This window comes from Sus scrofa, chromosome 5 (genome assembly GCF_054392235.1).
Source record: "Sus scrofa isolate SSC_HxYL_T2T_F1_AM1 chromosome 5, Sscrofa_HxYL_maternal_Yorkshire_Landrace_v2.0, whole genome shotgun sequence".
In the NCBI taxonomy this organism is placed as follows: domain Eukaryota; kingdom Metazoa; phylum Chordata; class Mammalia; order Artiodactyla; family Suidae; genus Sus; species Sus scrofa.
This window is the reverse complement of record NC_139387.1, coordinates 74,484,958-74,499,382: the sequence shown is the minus strand read 5'-3', so window position 1 is coordinate 74,499,382 and position 14,425 is coordinate 74,484,958. Positions and strand designations below refer to the sequence as shown.

Sequence of the window (14,425 nt, the reverse complement as noted above, 5' to 3'; positions counted from 1 at the left end):
GGGAGAGAATGAATGAAGAAGGAAGATGAAAGCGAGAGGCAGGGGGCCCATCCGGATGTACCTGCAGAGCCAGAGCTAAAGAAGCTGGGCCCTGGGCTAAGGTGGAGCAAACTGAGGGGACAAAGTGAGAGACTGTCTAGAGAAAGAACTGATGGGACCAGGTGACAGAAGAAGCGTGGTGGTGAGGAAAAGCCTCAGAGCTCAAGCCTGAACACCCAGTGGCCCAGCGGGCCTCATTTTTGAGGTGGGTCCTTAATGGGTGGACCCCTGTGTTGGAGGAGAGCTGGAGACCTCATGTGTTTTGGACACATGAAGTTTGAGATGTTCTTTCATATCCGTTTAGTATCTACTCATCATTGTCATTGGCACCCAAAGTTTTGCCTTGTCTATTTCATAAATTAAAACCCAGCCTGGACCCTTCCTTGCTCTCTAGTCAGAAGCTCTTCTCCTCTTTGGAGCCAAACTTCTAGAAGCCATCCCTTCTATTACCTCCTCAATCCCATTCACTTTTCAACCCACTCCAGCCAAGCATCTTCCCCAGCATTCCATCGGAACCTGTCGAGGCTACCACTGGCCACCATGTTGCTAAGCCCAGTGACACCAACTTCTGTCCTTATCCCACCAGCCTCTCGGCAGCATCACTGTGGTTAAAGACTTCCTTCTTGAACCCTCCTGCACTGTTGGTGGGAATGTAAGCTGGTACAGCCACTATGGAGAACCGTTTGGAGATACCTTAGAAACCTATACATAGAGCTTCCATATGACCCCGCAATCCCACTCTTGAGCATATATCCAGACAAAACTCTACTTAAAAGAGACACATGCACCCATATGTTCATTGCAGCACTATTCGCAATAGCCAGAACATGGAAACAACCATCAACAGATGATTGAAATAGGAAGATGTGGTATATACACACAATGGAATACTACTCAGCCATAAAAAAATGACATAATGCCATTTGCAGCAACATGGATGGAATTAGAGACTCTCATACTGAGTGAAATGAGTCAGAAAGACAAAGACAAATACCATATGATATCACTTATAACTGGAATCTAATATCCAGCACAAATGAACATCTCCACAAAAAAGAAAATCATGGACTTAGAGAATAGACTTGTGGCTGCCCAACGGGAGAGGGAGGGAGTGGGAGGGATCGGGAGCTTGGGGTTATCAGATACAACTTACAATAGATTTACAAGGAGATCCTGCTGAGTAGCATTGAGAACTATGTCTAGATATTCATATTGCAACAGAACAAAGAATGGGGAGAAAAATGTATACATGTAAGAGTAACTTGATCCCCATGCTGTACAGCGGGGGAAAAAAAAAAGACTCCCTTCTTGAAACACTCCTCTCTCTTGTTTCCACCCCCTTCCCCTTCCCCAGTCTGACCTTTCCTCTCTGGAGGCACCCCATCCATCTGACCTCTGATTTTAGGGGTCAGATTTGGGGTTGGCCACTCTTAACAACCTCTCCCCAGGGTACCTGCCCATTCCAATGGTTCTGGTTGCCAATGCATGCTACAACTCTTAACTTTATCTCTTGCAATGCAATAATAATAATAATTATTATTATATATAATATATATATGGCACCAGAAGGATGTGGAAGTTCCCTGGCCAGGGATCGAACCCTTGCCACACCAGCGATCTGAGCTGCTACAGTGACAATGCCAGATCCTTAACCCTCTGTGCCACCAGGGAACTCCCACCCTTATTATTTTATCATTAGTCACTAACTAGTTAATTTATTGGAGGTGGGGGGTTGATCTACAGTGTTTATAAGAGACCAGGTTAAGCAATGGTGCTACTAAGCACAGAGGAGGGCTGCTGAGTATGAAGGTCAGGTACTGGGCCACTGTCACAAGACCACAGTGGTGCTAGCATCTCTGGGAGGAAAGTCACATCTCAGGGTGTACATATCCTTATGTTTTACCAAGTATTACTATTTTAACTTGCTCTAAGTATTTCATAATGTCTAGTTTGAGGAATTCTTCAGATGAAATGTCCCCACACCTAGCATCTCTCTCCCCTCCAAGCTGAAAATATCTACATGTTTATTTGGTATAATCTGCACAAATTACTCCAATGGGCCTGAAGCAAAGGCAGAGTCACATGGAAAGACTGAGTGTTCGGAACTCTCAGTGGCCCAGGAGGCTGTTGCTGTGATCGGCTACCTCTGCTCTTGCCCACCCGGCCCCAGGCCCTGCTGCCTCTCCCTGCCTCTGTGCTCCACCCACCGCTACCCTCCCTGAGGCCACTGCGGGCAAGGGCCTCGCCGCCTGGCCGCTACGGTGATGGTGACAGCCTCTCTGCCCCCGAACCATCTCCGGGAACAACACCTCTGAGATGTCCATTTGGTTCTGTCACTCACTCCTCTGCTGACAGCTTTCTAAGGGCTCACACACCCCTCGGATGAAGCATTCCTGGGGTGGATGAGTGCATGAGAGACAGACACACCACAAGAAGGAAGGAACCATGAGCAGGGGGTCAGCTAGGGAAGGACCCCTGTGGCAGGTGCCTTTGGAAGCTCTGTCTGGTGGCCCAGATCACCTGGAGCGGCACCCTGGACTCGGCTGCCAGGGGAAGAGCTCCGTGGATTCTATATGGCCGACAGCGGTGTGTGCACAATTCCCACTTCCTTCAAATGCAAACACAGGCCAGTGAGTGATGAGAACCTGGCAACCTGGCCCTGATTGGGCTGCTCCCGGGTGCTGTCTGGACCTGCCTGGGGACGTGCCACTGATGCGGAGTGGGGGTGGCAGGCTCCTGCTCTGGCCTCCCTCTCCTTCCTACGAGTTTCTGCAGGGCAGCGCCAAGCCCCTCACAGGGCTGCGGAAGTGTTAGCACAGATGTTCCCTGCATCTGCACAAACAGGTATAACCTTGCATGAAATTGCTTGTTAACACCGACTGGGGCGTGGAGTTGGTCTGTGTTGCAGGGAAATGAAGCGTCGCACGTAACTGTGATCAAAACGAATGTCGTCATCTCGACTTTTTTTTTTTTTTTTAAATGATATCAAGACAAAGGAACAGTCTGGGAGCTGAAAAACAGGTAATGGTAGCAACAGGGATTTTTAACTGGCCGGAAGAGAGAGCAAAGATCTCGAAGGTGAGGCGCGGACCCAGGCCGGGAAGATGCACATGCTGTGCCCACGTAGGATTTCGCTCCTGATGGAGACAGGTCTAGGTTTCAGGATTAGGACACAAAATGAAACCACCCACTGCCATCAGCTGGAGGAACCCGGGTGTTATTTCTGCACTTCTCATCTCATACAATTCAATTAAAAATATCCCCATCCGCCAGAGTTATTTTTGTTAGTCAGAACTCATAACGTGCCTGACAAAGGTCAAGGCTTTCTGGCCAGAAGACAGAAAAGGAGGCAACTGACGCAGGAGGGCCTGCCAGCGTCCCTGGTGACAACAGAGGGACACAGGACATCTCGTTTGAGGTCCTCAGAAGGGATAGTTGCCAGACACGCTTGAAACTGCCCACAGAGGAGCCAATGTGGACACTAAGGCCCTTTCCCTTTTGCTGGGCCTGGCAGTCCCCTGTTCGCCCGTGGTTCTCAAACTTGAACGTGCCTCAGCATCGCTGGGCAGGCTCATCAACATGCTGGGCACCAGCCCAGGGTTTCTGACTCCAGGGGTCTGGGCTGGAGTCGGAGAACTGACATGGCTAACAAGTTCCCAGTTGCTGCCGCTGTCTGGGGACCGTGCTCCGCACCAATGATGGGGTGGGGTGGGGTAGGAAGAAGGCAGGCTTTCGGTGTCAGGCACCCTTGGATTTGAATCTTGTCCCCACCACATACTGGTTCAGTTCTAGTCACTTAGCCTCTCTGTGCCTCACTCTCCCCATTTCTAGAAGGGAGCTAACACCTAGAACACCCAGTGGGCGGGAGGCTATGGGTTTTAGAAGAGACAATGTATGTAAAGTTCCCGGTTTATATCAGACCTTAAGAAATGAGTGTTCTTGGGAGTTCCCGTCGTGGTGCAGCAGAAATGAATCCGACTAGGAACCGTGAGGTTGCAAGTTCAATCCCTGGCCTTGCACAGTGGGTTAAGGATCCGGCATTGCCATGAGCTGTGGTGTAGGTCACAGATGCGGCTTGGATCTGGCGTTGCTGTGGCTGTGGTGTAGGCTGGAAGTATTAGCTCCAATTCAACCCCTAGCCTGGAAACCGCCATATGCTGTGGGTGTGGCCCTAAAAAGCGGGGTGGAAAAAAGAAATGAGAGTTCTTAGGGACTGAATTGGCGGTGATGTGGCTGGTGAATAAGTAGATCTGAGGTTCCCTCTAGCATAGGTACAAAGACCCTTTCCCCAGGCCAGTTAACTCTGCCTGAAACTCCATCATTATACCCATCAGCTGTTTAAAACACACGTCTATCAGAGAGAGGAAACTGAGTCAGCGCAGACCAAGGGAGACTCGTGGATCTGTTTCTCAGCTCTGCTTTCTTCTCAGAGGAGAGGGTCAGGGTCTGGCAAGTACAGGTGAGTCAGGGGTGGGATAGCACCTGATTCTGCTCCACTGCTCTGCCCAATGGCCAGGGCACTAGCCATCTCTTACCTCTGGGCCTCAGTTCCTGCCCCAGGAAAAATGAAAGGGCTGGACCAGCTGACAGTCCAAGGCATTTCTCAGGACCATGATTCCCAACCGGGGTCTGACAAACACCAGAAAGGCATTCGGTCCACCTGTCTTTTGGGATGAGCACAAGGCAGGATGGTGCAGGGCGAAGGGCTCAGGTTATGGGTCACTCCACCCAGCTTCTGATCTCAGCACCGGTCAGCTCTGTGTGGACAAGCGATCCACTCTCTCTGCTCCTCGGTTCCTTCACATGGTGCAGACTCACAGCACCCACGTCACAGCACTGCTAGGAAGATGCAACAGGCTTTGCATGTGAGGTTCTTGGAACTGTGCCTGCTGGCACACAACACACACTTGACACGTGTGAGCTGCTATTAGGATGCTCCCCAGCCTGCTCACTCACAGACGGCCACCTAGAAACCCCAGGGGAGAGCAGCTTCCAGGAAGCCCCTCCAAGAAGTCCCAGTGCAAAGAGCGACAGTTTCAGCCACACGTGACTATCACACAGGATTGAGAGAGACCCCTCCAGAGCTAGGACCTGAGTCCTCAGGAAGGAAGTGAGGGGTGGGGGTTTTCATTTTTGTGTCAAAATCCAACTCATGTGCACAGGCCACCAAGCCAAGGGGGTCTCAACTCTGGACTTGTTCACTCCATGTCTGGGGTCCCGAGATCACATATAGGGGTAAGTGATTCTTAAATGTCAAAGACTCTTCTCTGTCCAAGAGAACCTCTGTCCATGTGCGTGAGTGAGGGCGGGGGAAAGGGCACTGGAGAGGTGAGGGGTAAAGGTCAGAAAACGCAAAGACACCTCCTTTAGCAGAGACCCCCCTCCTTCCACTCCTCTGGGCGGGGCCAGTGTCAGGTTTTCAGAAATGTGGACATAAGCCCCGACTCACCAGGGTCAGCCTGGACCCCAGCCTGCTCTCCCCTCCCTCACGGAACTCCCCAGGAGCAAGGCAAGCCTTCTGAAGCCACACACAGACCACGCTCAGGACCGTCTCGAATCACTCCTTCCCAGCGATGAAAGGCCAGAGCCTCCCAGCCTGTTGAGTTTGACAGACAATCTGTCTTCATTTCTGAATGTCCCCTAAGAAGAACAAATCTGTTACACTCTGACCAACACATTTCCATGGAAATGAAGTAATGAAATCTGACTAAAACGTCAAACTCTAACGTCTAACCAGGAATGGAGCAGATGCCATGAGGGAAGGAACACCCAGGAAACTTGCTTCTGGCTGCTCGACCCAAAAGCTGCCCTTTGTGCATTTCTACGCAAATGATAGATACCGATGCCCTGATACCCTCGGCCCGGGTGTGACTCACGTCACAGAAGATCGCCGAGGCCAGGAAAGGGACTGCTCGCAGCCAGCACAGAACATACATTCCCCCATCCAACAGTCTTCCAAGCTGCTGAAGCGAATATTTCAGAAAGGAAATAGAGCAGAGCCAAATTTCCCAGCCATGTGAAAACTGAGAGGGAGACACTTCCAGCCCCAAAGGATCTTGATTCTGGCTGCTGACTGCATACCCATCTCCAGCACCAGAGAGACTTCCTCCAATTACAGGGCCCCCCAGCCCCATCTTGTTGTCTGGGGGATAGGCTCATCTCAGACCAGCCCTTAGGAGTCTGAGTTTGCCCTGCGTTGGGGGTAGGGAGGCAAGGGGTCTCCTGTCCTGTGCTTTTAAGTGGGAAGAGAATCATAGAAACAGCTGATACTATAAAAGAATTTACTAAGCATCAGGAACCGAGTTAAGCATTTTATATGCATTTAAAACATTTAATTCATATGACTGGTTCTGTTAGACCCATTTGACAAGTGAGGAAACTAAGGTTGGCTTCGCCCAAAAAACCCCCACAAAAACAGGAAAAAAAAAAAAAAAAACCCAGGTAAACACTGGAACGGACATGGCCCTCTGAGCCCAGAATGCCTTGTCACATTATTCGGTAAAGCCTGGTTAGATACACGCCAGGAGTGGGTCTGGAGTGGGTCTTTCATGGCACTAGGACACAAAGGTCAGCTGCCGAGAGCACCAGGGGCTGATTCTGGAGGCAAATGTCACCGCATCTCTGATGCTCATGAATCTGCTCAGCCCCTCCTCTCCTCCCCTCCCCTCCCCTCCACGGCAGGCCCAGGATGGGGGGCGGGGGAGAGAGATTGTAGCCTTTCTCCTTCCTGTCTGGCTGCATCTTCGTGCTGTGGCTTGGGCTCAGTCTCCAAGGGGATGGGTGATTTATGTCCTTTTATTCAGCAAACAGCTTTGCAGAGAATGGATGTGACATGCTGAATGTCACTGGTGAGGGTGGGGGCGCATGTAGAATTCCAATGAAGCCTTCCAGGCCTGGACAAAACGGCACCAGGGGACTGCCATCGTGTGTTTTCTCTGGTGGGAGTAAGGAAGAGGCAGTGGATCCTGAAAGGTCCCCCGAGAGCTGGCCTGAGTGGCAGGGAGATTCCACTCTCTCTGCTTCTCTGTCCACTCCGGGCACCTCACAGGAGACAAAGCAGGCAGTCAGCACACCGCGGACTTGGGCAGCAGGGCTCCTTTCTGCAGAGCTGCCATTGCAGGCTGAGTGGGCCAGAACAAAGCACAAGGAACTGAGGCATTCACAGGAGCAGAATCGTGGCTCAGCTCTGCACTCCCTATGCCCACAATACCCACTGGGGGCTCCTTGGCCCCTCATCTCTCTCTCTCGTTTCTCCCCATAGACTGAGGCCAGAAGCCAGGCCTATTCCTCCCCCATTCTACACACACACATACACACAGAGGCCCAGCTCAGCCCTGTTCTCAGCACACAGTAGGAACTCAGTATTCGTTGAATGAGTGATGAATGACCATCTTGTTCTCCCATGAACGCTGGCACCCCCCGCACTGCCCTGGGGTCCAAGGGCTGCTCTGGGTGGCTCTGCCAGGATGACAACGCATGTTTAGGAGAAATGCGTGATGCCAGGATGCTACAAATGCACTAAGAATTCGGAAAGATGATAGATTCACAGCAGTTGGAGGGACCTTTGCGATCACACAGCCCAACTGTCTATCTTTATAGACAGGAAGCCGAGTGGAGCAGACATGGCTTGCAAAGCCCCCAGGGATGTTAGGAGCAGAGAAGGGGTCAGAGCTGGGACTCTCAGATTCGCCCTCTCTCCCGCCCACCGCACAGCTCTGCCTCCAAGCCTGGTCCAGCTCAGCTCCCTCCTGGCAAGGGCTGCAGTGGCTGGTCAGAGTCTCCAGCCCACACACACGCTCTCCCAGGGAGGGTGGCAATTCATTTTCATTGTGCTGCTCAGCACAACCTGGGCTTCAGAAAAGCCGTGTGTTCCCAGAACTGCAGGTCAATGGGAGCCTAGCAGGTTAGAATTCAGGGCCGGGCCACACGGGGACTGGAAAGGCAGGAGAAAACAGACCACACAGCCAGGGCCTGCCCCAGAGCGGAGAGACAAAGCAGGGTCACCCCCAGGGGGTGTGGGGCAGTCAGAAAGCATGAAGCCATAGGGCACAGCACCTCCACTCACCCTCCTCCGGAAAGGGGACAAAAGCAAATGAAAAGGCCAGCAAGATGAACCAGATGGAGGAATAGGGGAAAGGAAGGAGCCAGAGAAATTACACGATCTTTCTCTTCTGTCAGTTCCTCAAGGCTTCCCCGCAGGGCTCCCACAGGGCGGGGGTGGCGGGGAAGGGGAGCCAGAAGGAGCGGGAGAAGAAAGGAAATGTGGTGCACTTGCTGGTTCTGGCACTCAGAGCATCTAGACCACAAGTCCCAGGAGGGGCAGCTAATTGTCCAAAGCCACCCAGAGTCAGGGGCAGGAGCCGGCTTCTGTCAACTGAGAGCCACCAGGGATTCCAAGGTCACTCAGATGGGTTCAAGCCCCCCTCTTCCAACTGCACTCAGCTAAAAATCACCCTATCACAAATTTAGGGATGTGAAAGTGATTCCAGAGGGCAACTGGTCTCCTCTCTTAATCCAACCCCTCTACCCTGCGGGCATTGAAATGCCTGCCCAGAGACCAGTGACTGAAGACACAGCCACCAAGTCTGCTCCATAAAGAGAAGCTAGGTCTCTGAGTCCACCTCAGGGAGTCAGGGACTGACAGCCACTCCTAGGCTTCCAAACCCTGGAGTATGAGACCCTGATCCTGGGGATCAGGCCCTCGCTGCTCCAAGGGCAGGTACAAAAGGAAGACTTTCTTCCAGGATCCCTGGAGAAACACTTCAGCTGAGTGTACCCAAGGAGAAGGAGACGTGGAGAGAAGCAGGGATGGCTCCTTGCTGAATGGTGACCTTCCAGGAGGAAGAAAGCTAGCTTAGGGGGGCTAGCAGAAGAGAGAAGGGGTATCAGGAGTACCAGGCAGAGGCAGGGGTCAGAAGCAGACGTCATGGTGCCTCATCCCCTCTTTGCCGGGGGAGACGTGGCTCTGCTCCTCCGCCCCAGAGTATGACCCCCTGCCCTGTGGTAGCTCTCAGGGATGGGATGGAGTGTGAAGAGACTCTCATCTACTGGCACCACATCCATGAAACTGAACACTAGCAAAGGCAGTCCCCTCACACATACCCCAAACTCCCCATCTACTGGACTAAAACGTTTTTTTTTTTGTCTTTTAGTATTTTTAGGGCTGCACCTGCGGCATGTGGTGCTTCCCAGGCTGGGGTAGAATTGGAGTTGTAGTTGCCGGCCTACACCACAGGGGATATGAGCCATGTCTGCGACCTACATCACAGCTCACAGCAATGCCAGATCCCCAACCCACTGAGCAGGGCCAGGGATCGAACTTGCATCCTCATGGACACTAGTTGGGTTTGTTAACCACTGAGCCTCGATGGGAACTCCTAAAACATTTTTTTTAAATGGCTGCACCTGTGGCATTATGAAAATTCCCAAGGCTAGGGACTGAATGCGAGCCCCAGCTGAAACCTAAGCCACAGTTGTGTCAAAGCCAGATCCTTTAACCCACTGCACCTGCGCAGGATCCAAACCCCTGCCTCCACAGTGACCCCAGCCACTGTAGGCGAATTCTTAACCCACTGTGCCACAGTGGGAACTCCCAAAGCAATTTTTTGATTGTGTGAGCTTGGTGGTCAATCATAGCACTTTCTGGTTCTAAAAGCCCTCTGTCTAACGCCTTCTTTTTCTGCCTCATGTCTCCTCCACAATATGAAGCAGACACTCAGAGGCTGGGGGGGCCGGACAGGCAGCAGGAGAGGGTGGGCTGAGAGGCAGGTACCCCAGGCAGAGGTGGCGCCGGCGCTGACAAAGCCCTCTTCTTTTTCAGGCTCACTCTCTCGCCTTTCGGACTCCCTTGACCATTTCCCGCCCCCACTCCCAGCGCCCGCACGCACCGAGGAATAAGTGGCCAAAAGACTGGAGGGGAAGCAGTGATTGGTTAAGGACAATGGGGCTTATGGCTCCTAGACCAATCAGGAAGCCGCTAGGACTGGCTCTGGGACTTCTGGGAAATCGCCCAGTCCTGTCCTCCCGCTCCCCATGTCCTTCTTTAGCAGAGGTTCCAGGACACCCCGGAGGTCCAGGAGGATGGGGCTAAGCGGAGGGTGGGACGGAGCCCGGAGGCAGGGCACTCACTCCAGCACGTCGCGGTTGAACTGCTTCTTGCTGTTGCCCAGAAACTCTCCGATCATTTGGCGGCTGAGGCCCTTACGTTGGAGCAGGAAATGGGCCACTCCAATGGGGGTGTCGGGGATGAAGCCTCGAGAGATCAGGAACTGGATGCCCTTGTCCGGGTTTCTGGGGTGGGGTGGAGTGGGAAGGAGTAGAGAGTGAGGCAAGGCCGCGTGTGACTCCTTACCTCCCTTTCTTCCAGCCCGGGGAATACGCAAAAGTGCCTGGAGGTCCTTGGAAAGAGTTCCCCGGAGCTGCAGAGGGGATCCCCTTCCGAAGCCCCTCTCCCCATATCTCCTAAAGCTCCCCACACAAGAGTGAAGACAGTGTGGGGCTGGGAGGTCTGGCCAAACAAAGTGGATTCCTGAGCAGGTGAAGGAGTTTACATAGTGTACTGGTGATCACGTTTGCCTCACACAGCATGCAGCTCACCTTACTTGGGTGAGCTTGTCTCTTTTTCAGTTAAATGACATAATCACACTATCTCTAGATATTCTTAGGAAGTTTGCAAATGTTTTATGTCAGATGAGCAACGAACAGTAGCTATTCCCCCTAGAATATAAGCTTCTTAAGACCAGGAGATGTGTCTTGCTCATCTTTGAGGTTAGGGAGTCTGGCATTCCAAAAACAACCACTTAATGAGTAAATGAACACATGTGTGAATGGTTTCTGCTCGGTCGTCACTGATTAGGCGGGAGGGGCTGCAGTGTTTTCCCCGCTCAGCACCATAAAGGAAGAGGGGAGTGAGGAGTGGAGAGGAGTGTTTCCAGCACTTGAAACGTCTGTAGGAAGGGCTTGAGTGTTTCCTCTGCTTGGCGCCGGCTGTGTGCCTCCTGGTTGCAAGGAAAGTTCTGGCTGGGGGCTCTGAGCTGTGGTAGTCTTTCATTTTTCTTCCCCCATGCTCCTGCCCTCTGCTGTCCCACCTCTGCTTGCTTGACACGCCCCTCTTTGTCTCTCCCGCTCTCTACCCATACCCGGTGGGGTAATGCTGTCTCCCTAACTTCATGTCCTACCTGAATGATTTCTGCTCAATTCTCACACTACCTATAAGTGCTATTATCACACTATAAGTACTGTTATTTACTTAATATTGCATTTTCTTTTAACTTCTCTCACTTTGCAAAGCCTAGCTTCATCTAGCAGTACTAGTGGTTAAAGCAGGGGTTTGAAGTGTTTCATCCCTAATCCTTAAAATGAATTCATAGCAATTAAAGATAAAATGTACATCCCCACCAGTATCTCAAGGAGCAGGCGTGGCACAGAGGCCACCTGGGAAGACGCTAGGACGCCCGCCCACCTGCTCACCTATATTGCCCCTCCCCCCGCCCCCGCCTCCCATGGACTTACATGTTGAAGAGGTTGAGGCCGATGCGGTAAAGCCGCTTGCGCAGGGTGTCGGTGGAAAGCGTGGGGGACTTGCAGCTGGCAGGGTTCTCGCAGTGGTAGCGCGGCAAGCTCAGGATCATGGCCTGCAGGGCCTCCTTGGAGGCCGAAGCTGATGCTTCCGAGCCTGACTTGGCGGATTTGGTGGACGTGCTGCTGCTGCTCAGCTGCTCCGAGTTGTCGACGGCCTCGGCCTCCACCTCCGCCTCGGCCCCTTTCCGGGCCTCCTCGGCCTCCTCCTCCTCGTCTTCCTCCTCCTCCGCCGCCGCCGCCGCCACCTGCCCCGCGGCCCCCGGAGGGCTGGCGCTCAAGGCCCCGCGGGCTCTGGCCTCTGCCCTCACGTCCTCAGCGGGCGCGCCCCCCTGGCTGGCGCTGGGAGCCTCTGGGCCCGCCTGCCCCCCGGCCTCGCCCTGCTCTACCTTGCCCGCCGCGGACTCTGCGGGGGCCGGGGCTGTCTGCGCTCCCAAGCAGTTGGCCACGGACAGAGCCGTAGAGGAAGAGACGGAGATGTTCTGGCTGGCAATCTGCACGGTGACATCTCGGAAAGCCATCATGAGGGTGCTGCCGTGGCCCTGGGGCGGGCCCGTGGGCTCGGTGGGCTCGGGCCCGGCCCCCGGGTGCACGCCCTCGGGCTCCCGCACCTCTGCCTCCAGGCCCGGTGGCCCCGCGCCTGCGCGCAGGGCCTGGTGGATCTGGTAGGCGCCGCTCTCCTGCAGGGAGCACATGGTCTTGAGGCTCCAGGTGCTGAGGGCGTCGTCGATGGACTTGGCCAGGGACTGCACCTGCTCGGTGAAGGAGTCCTCCAGCTCGGTGAGTGTGCCCGCGAAGGTGGGTGGCAGGGAGGGCGAGCGCACCAGCGGCAGCCCCGCGAGGCCGCAGCCCTCCAGGAGTGCCCGCTCTGCCGCCAGGCTCTCGGCGGTGGGCGCGCGCACCTTGCGCAGGGAGATGCGACGTGGCAGGCGGCTCTCCAGGAGCGAGTTGCGGATCTTCTCGAAGTTCTTGCTGAGCTGGTACTGGCGGAAGGCAGTTTGGATGGTGCAAGCGGCGCGCCGGGACACCAGGTGGCCCCCGTACTTGTGTTCTAGCATTTCAATCTGCAGCGAGGACAGAGAGGAGCAGGAGCGCAGTTAGGGTAGGGGTGTGATGGTCTTTGCCAAAGACGGCTGCGGCTGTCGACCAGGGCAGAGGGTGACCTGGCTAAACTTAAGGCGGGGCCCAGGAATATACAGCTAGGGGCACTGAGGGGCTTGTGTCTGAGAACTCTAGCATGCCATGGCCAGAGATGCCAAGTCGCTGTGGGATATAGGACTGGATTCCGGGGATTAGTGATGCTCGGCGGCGCAGGAGACAGAGGAGTTTCAGATGGTAGTCAGATATTGCTGCTGAGGTGGTTATTTTCAAATGTTCATATCAGAGGTGCATATGAAGTAGTTATGGGTAATATGCATGATATGTTGAATTTACATTAAAATACTCCATCCAAAAAATGGAAGGTTTAGATGAAATATTAGTAAGACTTGTTGGAGCTGGGAGATGGTTAGTTTGTTATACTTTTCTTTCTGCTTTTGTGTATATTTTTAAACAATAGAAAACCTAATATTAAATAGGCTTAAAAAAAAGTGCTGCTACTCCTGTTCTCCTACTTTCTCAGCATCCACGTCACTGCATCAGGGTGGTTTCCTGTGCCTGGGAGCATTGTAAGAGTTGAGACTGAGGTTTGATCATCTGTGTATTCTCAGTACCCAGCCCAAGGGCTGGCACATGGTAGAGCTCAATAAATGTGAACTTAATAAAAAGACAGGTGAATGATGGATGGATGTTTCAATAGTGGGAATCCCTCCAGGCTACCATGCTCCACAACTCCAGTCACCTGTTTTCAAAAACGGAATGCTTATAGCCAAGGCAGGCTTGGTGGGGCTGGCTGGTGGGGGTGAGAGTCGGGGATGCTGCCTCATCTGGGCAGATATGAACCCAGGAAACCTTCTGGCACCTGCCAGTCTGTCTTCAAGGCCCTTCCTCCCCCTTCTCTCAGCTCTGTCTCCCCTCTGAGGTCTTTTCTCCTCCTTGGGTTGCTAAGCTCTCACTTTTTCTCCCTCATCAAAAGCCTTTCAGGAAAGGAATAGAAAGACATCCCCCTTGGGAGTTCCCTAGTGGCTTAGTAGGTTAAGGATCTGATGTTGTCAAAGCTGTGGCTCTGGGGAGTTCCCCTTGTGGTTCAGCAGAAATGAATCTGACTAGTATCCGTGAGGACTAGTCTGGTTGGGGATCCAGTGTTGATGTGAGCTGTGGTGTAGGTCAGAGATGCAGCTCGGATGGAGGCTGGCAACTGTAGTTTCGATTTGACCCCTAGCCTGGGAACCTCCATCTGCTGCACATGCAGCCCTAAAAACAACAACCACACAATAAAGAGTTGTGGCTCAAGTTACTGTTGTGGGTGGGTTTGATTCCTGGCCTGGGAAACATCCTGGCCAAGAAAAAAAGAAATGAAATAAAAAGGAAAGAAAGAAAAAGTCCCCTTGAGATGTGCGCAAATGACTAATGATGTTTAGCAATTCTCATTCCTAGAGATTTTTGCATGTAAATACCAGATAAAGCCTGTGTTAAGGGGATGGTAGCACTGTGGGTTCCATCAGTCCTTAGGGAAGTTTGGAAAGTGAGAAAGTATCTCTGGACCCTGAAATGATATCCTTTTCCCAGCCCAGTACACTTTGCTTACACAGAGTGTCATTCCTGAACTAAGAATCAGTGGGTGAGATCAACAATCAAGGCAAGAAAATCCTCTCTCCTATGTTCCCCCAGGACCATGCATGGGGAGGGGTTCAGATAGAAAGGCCAAGTT

At 53.0% G+C, this 14,425-nt stretch overlaps 1 protein-coding gene across 13 annotated transcripts in view; it reads right to left on the bottom strand.

The window, feature by feature from the left end:
* The window catches only part of IQSEC3 (IQ motif and Sec7 domain ArfGEF 3), a 95,031-nt gene that overhangs the window by 27,098 nt on the left and 53,508 nt on the right, over positions 1 to 14,425 (bottom strand). For all 13 annotated transcript variants that reach the window (XR_014803980.1, XR_014803981.1, XR_014803982.1 and 10 more), the window contains 2 exons: positions 11,551 to 12,680; positions 10,168 to 10,329 (listed from right to left, as the gene is read on the bottom strand). Coding sequence is in view for 9 of the 13 variants with exons in the window: in XM_084956963.1 (XP_084813089.1) it covers positions 10,168 to 10,329; positions 11,551 to 12,680 (1,292 nt within the window). In the remaining 4 variants the exon portion in view is untranslated. The remainder of the gene's footprint in view (positions 1 to 10,167; positions 10,330 to 11,550; positions 12,681 to 14,425) is intronic.